At 50.8% G+C, this 13,243-nt stretch overlaps 1 protein-coding gene across 1 annotated transcript in view; it reads right to left on the bottom strand.

Annotated features, from left to right (window-relative positions):
* The window catches only part of CSF1R (colony stimulating factor 1 receptor), a 20,029-nt gene extending 11,964 nt beyond the window's left edge, over window positions 1-8,065 (bottom strand). The window contains exons 1-5 of the mRNA XM_010002042.1: window positions 8,017-8,065; window positions 2,614-2,859; window positions 1,524-1,808; window positions 875-1,011; window positions 1-129 (exon numbers count right to left, since the gene is read on the bottom strand). Of these exons, the coding sequence (XP_010000344.1) occupies window positions 1-129; window positions 875-1,011; window positions 1,524-1,808; window positions 2,614-2,859; window positions 8,017-8,065 (846 nt within the window). The remainder of the gene's footprint in view (window positions 130-874; window positions 1,012-1,523; window positions 1,809-2,613; window positions 2,860-8,016) is intronic.
* Window positions 8,066-13,243: the final 5,178 nt, after the last annotated feature.

Below are 13,243 nucleotides of genomic sequence, written 5' to 3'. Positions count from 1 at the left end.
GAATCCTGCTGAGTTATTAGCTATACAAGTGTATTTCCCACTATCTTCCATGGTCACAGCTGGGACAGTCAGGATGTTGCTGATGACATAGTTATCATTTCCAAAGTCAGGCTTTTTAGTACTCTTGACCTGTCAGTCAGGGAGGGAGCATGAGGCACTTTCTTGGAAGGGCAAAGGATCAAACAGAATATTTATGAGAAACGTAACCACCCCCTCCTGTTCTGGTCTACTGAACTGCTGTCACTGAAAGCCATCTGTGTGGAGACTAAGAGGTCTATTTATTATATTAAGCCCAGGTGTTCAGGGCAGATATTCCACAGCAGTCAGTGTCATTGCCATTGCCAGCCTTCTGAGTTCAAGTTGGCTTTACATTGTGTTATCCAACATAACTTGTATGGTATTTCAACTCCTGAATAAAGGCATCAGATATAATAAGGACTTCTAGCAAACCATATCTACCTATCTAGCAGTTAAAAGTCAGCACAAGAGAGATTTTGAAATGCATTCCCTTTCTTCACCCATATCTTTTATCTGTGGAACTGTGTCCTGAACATGTTTGCTGCTTTATAAGCCCTGGCAGTGCTGAGTGGAGATACATTGCCTTGGTAGATACTGTGGCTCCTGCTCAATGAACTTGGGTGGAACAACATACTCTTCTCTCTGGCAGCAAGATCCTGACAATGGGCAGGTGTTTCTCAGCCCTGTGACATCCCAAGGAAAGGATGGCCATATTCAGATTTCAACATCTTGTTTGAATAGCTGCTTAGTTTGGGCAGATTGAGGCTTTCCTGCAGGTGACTTGGACAGTTCTTGCCACCCTGTGTCTCCCAGTTTCCAGGAAAGCCCTGTCCCCCCATGAAGCTGCACAACTTACGTTCTTGGCTGGTGTCACCCATCTGATGTCATACTTGTGGGAAGGAGCAATTACTCTGCAAGTGATTTTGAAGGGTTCACCCACGATCCGCACATGGTCTGTAGGGTCCATCATCACTGACACAGGCTTCTCAGGTCCTACACAAAGGCAAGCAGGGAAAGATTCAACATCAACTGGTCCAATGACCCCATGTGAGACTCCCCAGGGCCTGGCTACCTTCTTCTTTAGATTCTCTTCAGTTTCTTTACCCTCAGCCTTGGGATTGTAATATTGTTTTTGGACATGCCTGTAGGAAGCAGTACAGCTCAGGGAGAGCACAGAAGTCACTGTGAGTTGCAAGGGAAGGGGAACCTTCTGTAATGGATATATCCTAAGTATCAGGGCCTGAGGACTTGCAGAACGTCAGGGAGGTCAGTAGACATTTTCTCTTCTGTGATAGTGCCTGCAAAGTTTTGAATGCTGGTGAACCCATGGAAGGAGACAATTTGCCAGAAGCTAATGGAATTTTGCTTCCATTAAATCCCCTTTAAAGACTGCAAGCTCAGAAGATCTTTCCTACCACTGGCAAGGAGCTATTCCTTAGCTATCTACTATGGCCATCTTAGCTATTGCTGTCTCCCCAGGGACAGCAGCAACCCCAGTCATTTACCTTCTTTCACAAGCAGTCTTATTTTGGATGACTTCTCTATTTTTCCATTTACCACTGCTTGGCATCGGTAATAGCCCTTCTGCTTGCTTTGCACATTGTGAAGTGTTATTCCTTTCTCAGGACTGAAAGAATAGTTGGTCCCAGGTGAGAGATTAGAGCCATCATCCATTATCAGAGTCACACTGGATCCATACTCGGGGGCCGTGATGAGACAGGGGAATTCAGCATCATCACCTTTGGTCACAGAGATCCGTAAAATTGGGACAGACCAAACATTATTGGGATCTGTGGAGGAAAAGATATGCCAGAGAATGGGATCAGAAAATGCATTGAAGCTGAGGAACACATTCCAGCAAAGGCAAGTCTCCAGCATTGCTGCCCAGTGGGAGGCTGATGCTGAGGCAGCCCTGCTCAGTGCCTGCCTAACTCAGCCTCCAAAACCTCACACAAGCCCAATTTCAGCTAAGGTGTCTGAGGGGAGCACAGCCATCATCTCACAGATGTACACAGGCAAGAAAGACTGAGAAGTAAGCTTATCTCTCATTAAACTTGTCAAAGTTTCATTCATCAGACCACCAGCTTCCCTGTCCAGGACAGTAACTCTGGTACAAGGGAAGGGGTGAACTCAAATGGTGGAGCTACCACACCAAAACTTCTGGGGTAAAAGAATGTTTGGGGTCCAAGTCACATCATGAGGATGTGATTTATGTGACTTTTCCTTATCTGACAACACTGTTCTCTGATCTCCAGATCTCACTGCTCATTACAACACCAATCAGACTTTCATCCCTGTTGTGTTTTGTTGGTTTTTTTCTGGAAGGGAAGCCAAGGTAAACAGAGGGAGAGGTCCAGGCCATTCAGCTGTGCATGATATGTAGATGCTCTGCACTCTATCCCAGTGCTGCAGCCACTGGCCCCATTGTAGGTGGGCCTACGTGGCTGTGTGTGAGCCACTGTCCCAGTAGGAGCCTACACTGCTTCCCCAAACACACACACCACCACAGCCATAGAGAGGACCTGAGTAATGGCTGTGCTCTCTGGAAGGGGAAGTTCTGCCAGCATCTAAAGGAGGAGGGAAATCTGTGATTACCTCGCACAAACAGATGCACAGTTGCAATGTCTTTGTCACTGCTGTTGACATAAGCACACTTATAGGTGCCTGTATCTCTGTAAGTGGCCTTGGGAATGCTGAGTGTGCTGCTGGTGTGGTTGCTGAATGTATCCTTCCGACTTTCCCATTCGACCTTGGTCTCCCCTGAGCAGTACAAGATGACTGGATCACCCGTGTTGACAACCAGAGCAGGGAGATCAGGGCTGATAACTGGGGATGTCAAGCCTACAAAGGGAAAAGAGAAACAGTGAGAATGCAAAAATGATCCCTAATGATGCTCTGTTGGAGTTCACACTGTTAAGCATGAGGTAGCTCAGCATCAGGAAGAGGCTGGACTTGGGGTTCAAACTGGCTTTTTGGCTTGCATCACTCCAGCCATTCTCCATCCCACCAGACCAATACAGCCTGATAATACAAGGAATAAATTTCCAGGAAGACAGAAAACCTCACATGTGAACATGGGACAGAAAAAACCAATTATTTCCATTGGGTTTTACCTCTTGCAACAGTTTTCCTTTTGTGAAAGAGCTGGAGCTGAACTTGGTTAACCAGTACCACCATTTGCTGAAGTTTAAGCCAAGTCCAGTGGATGGGGCTCTCTGTTGCATTGGTGCTGTGATGAGCTTAGAACAGATCTGCAAAACTTCTGCAGGTCAGTGAAAGCCTTTTGGGAAGACTGGATTTCTGGTTGCTGGGCAGTGGATTTTGAGGGACACCTACTTATACCTTAACACAGAGTCAGTGTTTTCCTTGCAGATACCATCTATACATGATGAAGTAAGTGAGTTGCCATCATTATTCATATTGAGGGGTGGGAACTGAGGCACAGAAAAGCTAAATGGCTCATGAAAGCCCATGACTGCAGTTGTATGTAGAGAGCACCAGGCCATGGTGACACTGGCACTGCAGGCCAGATGGATTTCTGATGCCATCTCTACTTCGAGGACGGCTCCTCTGCTGGCTGAAGAAAGGGGAACCAAGGTCCTGCTCCAGCCCTTTGTGTCAGAAGGAAATATTTTTCCCGTTTTGTTGTGTCAGCGAGTTCTTTGAGTCACCACCTATATTTAGGGTGGGGGGAAGTGAGAAATGAATCAGTGCCGTGGGGCTAGGGAAGAAGTGGTACCACCACCCCCACGCCAGGCCTTCAGGGAGGACAGGAAACACATTGCAAATGGCTATCTGTGTTTGGGGGGCTCTGCATCCCCTCCAGCCCCTCTCAAGGGCTGTTCTCCCACTTCTGCTTTCCTTCCCAGTTGCTAACCCAACCTCACATCTTAAAGGGACACACACCCAGGTTCAAATAATATGAAGTGTAAAGGTAGCTGCCCAGCTTATCAATTCATTGCTCTTTGTAGAGGAGGTGATTGCAGGCAGCGTTGCTCTTGTGTGGTGGCAGCAAAAACAAGAGCTGAGTTTGGTCTTGTGATGCCTCAAACTCTGCAGCTGACTGCTCTGGACTCACAGGACCTCTTCAGTTAAAAGATTTGTTATCCAAATAAACATAAAACCCATAACTGAAAGGCTGAGGGAGCTGGGCCTCTTTAACTTGGAGAAGACTGAGAGGCAACCTCTTTAATGTTTACAAATATGTAAAGGGCAAGTGTCAGGAGAATGGAGCCAAGCTCTTCTCAGTGATGTCCAATGACAGGACAAGAGGCAACAGGTGCACACTGGAGCATAGGAGGTTCCATGTAAACATGAGGAAAACCTTTTCCACTGTGAGGATGACAGAGCACTGGAACAGGCTGTCCATAGAGGTTGTGAAGTCTCTTTCTCTGGAGACATTAAAAACCCACTTGGATGTGTTCCTGTGTGACCTACTCTAGGAGATCCTGCTCTGGCAGGGGCATTGGACTACATGGTCTTTTGAGGTCCCTTCCAACCCCTAAGATTCTGTGACCTTAACAGGAAGTGGGATAGGGCAGAGCATCCCATCATGGCACCATTAGTCCAGCTGCACTTGCATGTCCTTCAGAGGAAAGGGGAGTAGTGGCCAGATGCTACAGACTTTGCTGCAGGGATGAGAGAAGGGAAGGCTGCTTATGGTCATGGGTAGCAAAGACAGCTTAAAGAAAAGCTGTTCCTGGGTGCTGCTTTGGACACTGTAACATGTCCAGCAGAAGCAGGCACTCATCCTCACCCACCCCATTGGGTGAGGAAGACCATGTCCTAGGCTCAAACATGTGTCCTGGGATACCAGCTGTGCTCAGCTCTGTAACACCAGAGCTGTTCATCAGAGCTCAGAGAGCATCATTAAAACAGTCTTGGGCTGCTGCCTCCCTCTGTGCAATAAAGGGTTGAAACTACCAGGCTCAAGGCCCTGGAGAGCACTGTGGTGTGTGACAACCGTGAAGTTGTCCAGGGGAAACCCAAAAAAGGTCTGGATCAAACTCACTGGCCCTGCAGGAAGAAGCAGAGGACAGGGAGCTTCAGAGTATGGAATATTTGACATCTTATCTCCCTGGGGTTGTGTTTTGTTTTTTGTGATGCTCTTATCTTTCTGTGGAAAGAGGAAAAGCCTCATTTATTCCCAGAATGGAAAAAAACATAACCCAGAATCCTTTGCAAAGCCACATTTTCCACATATCTGAGGCACAACATTCCTCTCTTTTTGCCAAGCTGTTTTCTAGTGGGGCTTGACACATTTCTGTTGCTTTTACTTCTTTATCACTGAATGCTTTTCCCTCAGCTACTCTCTGCTTTAGCTATCCCTCCACATCCTCATTTAATGAGATAGGCAAGCTCTTCAGCTTAGAGCTCCATACAAACTGACTGAGGGAAAGATGATGTTGTAACTGGTCCTTGGTTTGGCCACAGCAGGAAGACAAGACAGACAAGAGCCATGTCACTCTGTGTCCTCATTGTTCAGTTACTCCTGAGATGCTATGGCCAGAAAAGGCCCCGGGCAGGTGCTCTCCATAACGGTGAGGAAGCCAGCAGCCTCCAGGCTATCACTGGAGACTCCTGTCAACAGCACAACCACCACAAAGTGGAGTGAGGATACATGGGGAGGAGACACTAAATGTAGTGTCTCCTACAATGCCAGGTGAAAAGGCCACCCAAGCATCCACACTGTGTGCTGGGGGATGAGTCAGACCAGCAGGTCCTTTTCCAGAATGGGGAAACAGGGCTGCTGGGGGAGGCTTTCTCCCTGCTGACCAGTGTGCAATCTTGCATGAAGCCCAGGGATGTCTCTGCTGCTCTCCAGCAGCTTCCGCAGCACTGCCAGTAACTGCTGGCCAAAGGTTTTACCACACTTGGGTTGTGTAACCATGACCTCTAGTTACAGCTGCAGGCTCTGTCCCTACCTCTCCCATGCCAGCCAAAACATTGCTTTAGTTTGCTGAGGGTTTGGAAATGGTGAAGGAGGAGAAATAAAAGTCTAGTAAGACAGAGGGGCTCAATGACCTTACCACAGAAGCCAGTTATCAGGACCTTGGCTTCATTCTGGAAGATTATGAGGCTGAGGTCTAGCCTTGGGAGGTACCCATACCATCCCGAGTTCCCCTTGCTCCCCCCTCAATGATGGGAGGGAAAAAGCTTGGTTTTCGGGACACCATTCCCAGAATCACCTCCAGTATCTGGGGGAGGCAGGAGGTGGGGAAAAGGGTGCTTGTCTTATCTCTTCCTTGGGGCTTCCACCTCAGAGCTTTAGATTCATCCACTACAAGAAAACAGAAGAAACCTTGGGAAGAACTCTCAAGATGGCCAAAAACACAGATCTTGGCACTCCCCCAGCAGGAGTCCAAATTGCAATGGTCATACCATGTCAGCCCTAAATACTCTCAGAAGATGAACTTGCAATTCAAGAGGTAGGAGAAGTCAGGTTCTGGCTCCAGCTTGAAGCTATTGGTTTGGACAACCTTGGCTTGCTTCAGCTTTGTGCTGCAGGTGGCCAAATGTGGTGGTACTCAGACAAATGAATGTCTAACACACTGACGTGGCCAACAGCACCTGATGGGGATGTCCCAGAGCCTCAAGAAATTTTCAGAGAGATCCTGACAAATACCATTATAATCTCTTATAAGTCTACATCAGACCTGCCTAGTCTCTATTAACTTAAAAAAAAAAACAACACAAGAAATTAAAAACCCTACAGCCTTTTCAACCCAGCCCCCAGCATAGAAGACCTGGGAAAAGCCTGCTCAGGATGACTTCAAGCAAAACCCTGTGCAGTTCAACAGGGCTGAAAATACAAACACAGCAGTGGCTCAAGAGAAACACATTCCCTCCCTGCTACAGGCTGAATTCCTTCCTCACTACATTTCCCTCTTCCAGGGGGGACTTCACACCTGAGTCTGCTTGCATGGGGAGCAAGCTTAAAAGGATAATGAAAGAAAGTGTCACATAAGATCTGAGAGGCTGTCAAGCACTTAAGATGTGAGATTAGCAATACTGGTTTCTGTCTGGTTGCAAACCTCAAAACAGGCTTAGTGACTCTTTCTTGAGGTTGATGGGTTATCACTCATGGCCATTTCTGCAGCCTCAAAAACCAGGTGCATTCAACCTTTCCCTCCTTGGCTCCCTGAGTTCTGTTTCCATCACAAGGTTTAACAGTTGTTGCATATGCCAGCACCATCAGAAAACAGCAACCCTTAGACTTCTGCAGCCAGGCAACCAACCTTCTCTGTCACCTGCAGGCCAAGTGTCTCCAGTTTTTGCCCCATTTGGGTAAAGAGTTATTTCAGAGACAGCTTCCCTTGCTGAACCTCTCCTTCCTCCTAGCTCCTGCCCACACCAAAAGACTGGGAAGTTTCCTTTTCCTATCTCCCTACTGTCAAGGCTCTTCCTATGCTACATGCACCTTTCCATACCCTTGGCCTTATCCTGGCAGTGCTGCAGGCAGCCAAGAGAGCAAGACCCCAGCACCACTGGCTCCAGAGCCAACACAGACTAGCAACACACCCTCTTTCCACCACTGTCATCCCTCTGTAATGACAGCCAGTTCTGGATGATCTTCAAAAAGCTGCTACAGCCAAATCTGCACTAAAAGCCAAGTTGGTGTCTCCTCCCTGCTGTGCCATGGAGGAGACACACCCTCTTGCCTGCTGTCTGCCCATGCTGAGGCACCTCAAACCTGCCCACAGTAGCACCAGCTGCCTCATGAAGCAACTTCCAGAAGCTGGGACCAGCCCAGCCCACAGAAGGCTTCTGGCAGACACTACGGGAAGCCCAGCTTCACTCTCCACCACCAGGAACCAAGTGCCCATTAGTCCAACTTGAGCATTACCCCATTCCCTGCACCACCAAGGCTAGCACCCCTCCCTGCTCAAGGAGGAAGAGAGCACTGACATTTGACAATCCCAAGAAACCCCATCCCACGTTCCAAACCCACCTCAGGGTGACACTGTGGGGCTTTGGGGTAGGGGGCAGTGGACCTACCTTGCCAGACACCAGCTGCAGTGAGCAGCAGGAGGAGAGCAGGACCCATGTCCCCGGGGACTGTGGTGACCCCAGCGTGGAGCAGGGACGCGACCGAAGGATTGTCTCGAGCAGCAGGCGCCTCTCCCCGTGGGCACTGTCCCCAGCGCTTCCCTCAGCAGGAGCTTCTCCTTTCCGAGTTGACCACAAGTTAAGAAATTCCCTTTTTTTTTTGGTTTGTTTGTTTTTGAAATGGAAGGGGGGGGGAAAAAAACACAAGGCGCAAGGCTTTGAGACGTCATGGGTGACAAACCCCCCCGGCAGAGGGGGGCCCGTGCACGTGCCCTGCTGCAGGGCCACCCTCCCGCCACAGACCCTGCCTCAGAGAGGGGTTCAGCCCCCAGACTGCTCCCCAGGACCGTCAGGGGCAACTGCACCATAAAATGGTTGGGGTTGGAAGGGACCTTAAAGATCATCTAGTTCCGATGCCCCTGCATGGGCTGGGAGCTCAGAACAACCCCCATCTGCCCTGGCTGCTTCCACCCAGACCCCCAGAAACTGCTGCACACTTGCTTGGGGTCACAAAGAGCCAGGCTGGGACCTGCTGGCAGCAGGGACTCCCCCTTTACCTCAGCAGGATGGGCTTTACCTCGGTGGCTGTTGCTGGGGCAGGTCCCGGGGCCCACACGGGCAAACAGCCGGCACCCCCCAGGCCCGCAGAGGCGGCTCAGCCCGGGGCAGCTCCCAGGGGGGGAAAAGGCCCGCGAAGGTGACAAATGAGGTTGTTTTAACCAAGAGTGTGAGCCCTGGTGCTGAGAGGGGTTCTGGGGCCAGGCAGGATCTCCCTGCAGCCCCACTCCAGCCCCAGGGCTGATCCACCAGCTGTAAACTCACCCGCGCTGTCCTTCCCAGCAGGGAGACACGTTCGGTCCGGCCTGCGAAGCCTTCCCTGTCCCCAGCTGGGCTGGGGGACACGCAGGGACCCCGGGGCTCCTCCTCCCCCAGGACCTGCCACCGAAGGCTCACAGCAACCCTCTCGCCATCAGGCACCTGCTCCTGGGGAGGCCTTTCCAAGCTGTTTTCTAATTGACAGCGTGGCAGGCACCTGGGAGCAGTAATTAGGCACCTGGTGAACCCTCCCCGGGACTGCTCCTCTCCCAAGGCAGGGGTGAGGGCCTCAAGCAGAACAGCTCTGCTGGGGACACTCCTGTCAGCAAGGTGTTTGCAGCTCAGGCACAGGGAGCCCCCGGCTCTCTGCTCTGGGTAACCTCAGGCTGCAGCAGAAGTTCATGGCGGTTCAGGGCAGCTCTGGGGTGGGAAGTTACAGCCACCCTCTGGGAAGCACGGTGGGGAAGGTCCAGCCTGGGGCAAGTGGGAAGGCTCTGGCTTAGCTGGACCCAGCTGCAGCCCCACCAGCAAGGAGCTGGCAGGGATGCTGGCTGCCAAACCTGGGCAGGAAGAGATGGGCTCTTCCAAAACGCCTGCATAAACGGCTGTTGAATCTGCACGTGCAATGCAAAGGTGCCAGGCAGAGGGTCTCCACAAACAGGAGGGGAACTGGCTTCTCTGAAGGGGATAATCAGCAAGGTACCAGCAAGACCAGGTCTTGGGGCCAAGAGATGAGAGCACGACTGACTTTGCTGGAGATGACTAAAAGTCATGGGAACATGGAGGGAGTCTTGGTTTTGGCCAGAAGGATGGCTGGAGAGTATGAGGGAGTCCAGAGAGAAGGAAAGGCAGCTTTTGGCTGGAGAAGATTTCCTCTCAGCAGTTTTTCCTGGCAGGATGTGGGGAAGATGAACATGTAGGAGAGGCAGTGTGATGTGCTGGGGGGGCTCCCACCCAGACCTGGGGTGCTGTCAAGTGGCTGGGCCACAGGAGATGTCTGCCTGATTATTCTTTCCTCCTTTTGAGCCAAAGGGGCTTTTTAAAGGATGTTTGTTTCCGCAGGAAGAGATGGGCTCTTCCAAAACGCCTGCACAAACGGCTGTTGAATCTGCACGTGCAATGCAAAGGTGCCAGGCAGAGGGTCTCCACAAACAGGAGGGGAACTGGCTTCTCTGAAGGGGACAATCAGCAAGGTACCAGCAAGACCAGGTCTTGGGGCCAAGAGATGAGAGCACGACTGACTTTGCTGGAGATGACTAAAAGTCATGGGAACATGGAGGGAGTCTTGGTTTTGGCCAGAAGGATGGCTGGAGAGTATGAGGGAGTCCAGAGAGAAGGAAAGGCAGCTTTTGGCTGGAGAAGATTTCCTCTCAGCAGTTTTTCCTGGCAGGATGTGGGGAAGATGAACATGTAGGAGAGGCAGTGTGATGTGCTGGGGGGGCTCCCACCCAGACCTGGGGTGCTGTCAAGTGGCTGGGCCACAGGAGATGTCTGCCTGATTATTCTTTCCTCCTTTTGAGCCAAAGGGGCTTTTTAAAGGATGTTTGTTTCCCTCCTTCTTCTTTTTTTTTTTTTTTTTTTTTTTTTTTTTTTTTCCAGGAACAAATGCCAGCTCAGAGAGAACTGACTCACCAATGTGAACAAGTATTAAACCAGGCAGGTTTAATACAAAGAAGGGAAACAGTATCTCAGCCTCCCTTCTTCTCTTTTGAGGAGGCATCTTGCAGAGTGTCTCTCATGGCAGTGTCCACAGCCTGTACACACAGGTTCCCAGGCTGGGCTGGATACACTTGGGGATGCTCAGTAGAACCAGCTGCCTGCTGAGGTTCCTCTCCCATTGGTGGCCATCTCTCCTGCCTGCAGGCTGCATCCCAAATCCTGTGGTTGCAAGCTCAGCTACAGGAGTGCTGCTGGGCTTGCGTGCTTGAACAGCTCTGAGCAAGGGATAGGGGTGCTTAGAGGAACTGCAACCTTTCTTTGAGTCACTTAAACCCCAGGATTGGGCAGTGGGAGCCTGTTGGGTTCAGAGATGAGGTCTACCAATTCCTCCTCCTTGCCTCCCCAAGCCCTTACTGCAGTCTCTCTGGAGCCAAGGTGATTTTTCCTCTGCTGATTCAGCTCCTGGAATAAAATGCCGTGTCTGCCTGTCATGGCTGAGCCATGCCAGGTGATTCAGAGCATATCTGGGGAACATCAGCCTGAGTTGGCCAAGGACCCTGCAAACCTCCTCTCTGCAAACTGAGCAAAGACAGGAGCCCAGGACAGGCCGTGCTGGAGAGAGGAGCCTTGCTGGGACTTGGACCTGTCTCTTGCTGCAGCTGGTGTCTTGAGCCCTTGGGTACACCAGGGGTTTCCAGGAGCTGAGAGAAGCACTACTGTGGTCAGCAAGGATTTGCACCGAGGCTGCATCATGCAGCCTGAAAACAGGGTCAACGTTGATACATTTGAACCTCAGTTCAAAATCCCCTCTTTGCAGCAACCCTTGGCTTTCCAAGCATGTGGCTCAGAGCTGGCTGCAAACAGCTCCATTCAGCAGCCTGGGGTGGTTTTCAGGAGGAGCAGCTTCCTTGGAGCCAGAGGGAGGAGAAAGTTTTGGGCTCGACTCAGGAGGTGCCTGACTGTCATGGGGCTGGAGGACCCCAGCACTTCTGGACAGGTGACTGGAGAAAGGTGAGGGAACAGGAAGAAAGCAGGGGGACCCAGTGGAATGTTAAGATGGGGAGGCAGGATTTTGGGGTTGCATCTTTAAAAGGTATCAGGGAATTTCTGATCCCAGAGGGAGGGGAGGAGACCCCAGCTTAGAGCAGAGCTGGACATGGGGACCCCTGTGCACCCTAGTGTGGCTCCTGTAGGTGCCCTGCCCCATTGCTATAATCTTCAGTCTCTCCCACTGCCCTGAGCTATTAAACTATATGGAAAAATCAACAACCTTGTGCTGTCTCCCATCTCCTTCAGCCCAGCACCCTCATCCCTACCCTGATCTGAGCACAGACCCAGTGACGTTCCCAAGGAGCCTTGTTTGTGGCCACTGGCCCAAACCTCAGGTACTGGAGATAGAGATGGGAACTGTTCCTTGCATCCTTCCTCTTACCTACCACCTCCCAGTTCAACACCACCCACAAGCTGGCCAGTGACCAGAGCCCCTTTTCCTTACCATGTCTCTGGGCTCAGCTGTTTTCTTGCTGTGCTTCTCTCTGCCTGGCTCCCAGCTTGGCTTTCCCTGGGGTCACGCAGAGCGTATTAACGTGCTTAGCCTTCACCCACCACATGGTTAAGCTGTATTCCCAGCCCCATCTATGCAGGAGCAACAAAAACCAGGCAAACAGAGGAAGAGGTGAAACTTTGCAAAAAGAAAAACACCTTTATTTTTTTTAAACTCTTTCTTTAAAAACATATTTGTAAAAGTTTACGGCATAAAAATAATATCTCATGGCTATAGATGTGACATAGTACAAATCCTAAAATACATCTGTAAACCTAGGAAAATGTTAACTCTTTGGTACCTTCATCTGAACTCTGTTTTTTCTTCTGCCTTCAGGGTGGTTTCTGACAGACAGCAGGGAGGCAGGTGCTGCTTCTGTTCAGAGATGCTGCAGAATAACAGCATGGTGCCAGCAGGCCAGCACAGCAGGAGTGGGAGAGGGCAGAGGGCAAGCTTTGGGTCAGCTTTGCAGGTCTGGTGCAATCCATGAAGGAGGAAAGGACAGGAGTGATGGGATACTGCAGGTCTCCCAGCACAAGCTGTCTTCCCTGCTTCCTCCCCTGTAAGTCATCTCCAAAGTGCTGCTGGAGCAGTTCACCTGCCTTTTCCAAATTCAACAGGATCCATCTTGGCATGCCCCAGAGGCTTCAGCCATCTGGCTGAAACACAGGAATGATACTGTGAGCCCAGCTACCCATGTACTGACCCTGGAAATCTGATTTTTTAACAATATCTGGCCTGCCCTGTGCAAGTCCTGCAGACAACATGGTGCCTTAACCACTGCAGTCAGCCCTGACTCCTTAGTATCCCAGCAGGGCTGGGATATGCTGCAGGAAGGACCTGTTCCCAGCGCAAGAGCTGCCCTGTGAGGACCTGCAGCTGCTCTGGTTGCTCTCTGCCTGTGCAACCACCCAGGGCAAAGGCTGCCAAAAGGCTACTGAGAGCTGCCAGTAGGCAACCTTCATGGTCTCCAAGTGAGAGCACAGCCAAACTGTCTCCAGGCTCTCCTGTCCATGTGGGACATCCTGGGGTTTGCACTGTGAACTGGCCATGCTGATCCTGGGGTCTGAGCCAAGCACTGAGCCTGAGCAGAGCCCTTCCTCAGGCCTGGGCATTGCAGCACAGGGTCTGCCTCCGTAGTGCATTAGCTGATATCCC

This window comes from Chaetura pelagica, unplaced genomic scaffold, assembly GCF_000747805.2.
Source record: "Chaetura pelagica isolate M959 unplaced genomic scaffold, ChaPel_1.0 scaffold356, whole genome shotgun sequence".
In the NCBI taxonomy this organism is placed as follows: Eukaryota; Metazoa; Chordata; class Aves; order Apodiformes; family Apodidae; genus Chaetura; species Chaetura pelagica.
This window is presented reverse-complemented; position numbering and strand designations above follow the sequence as displayed.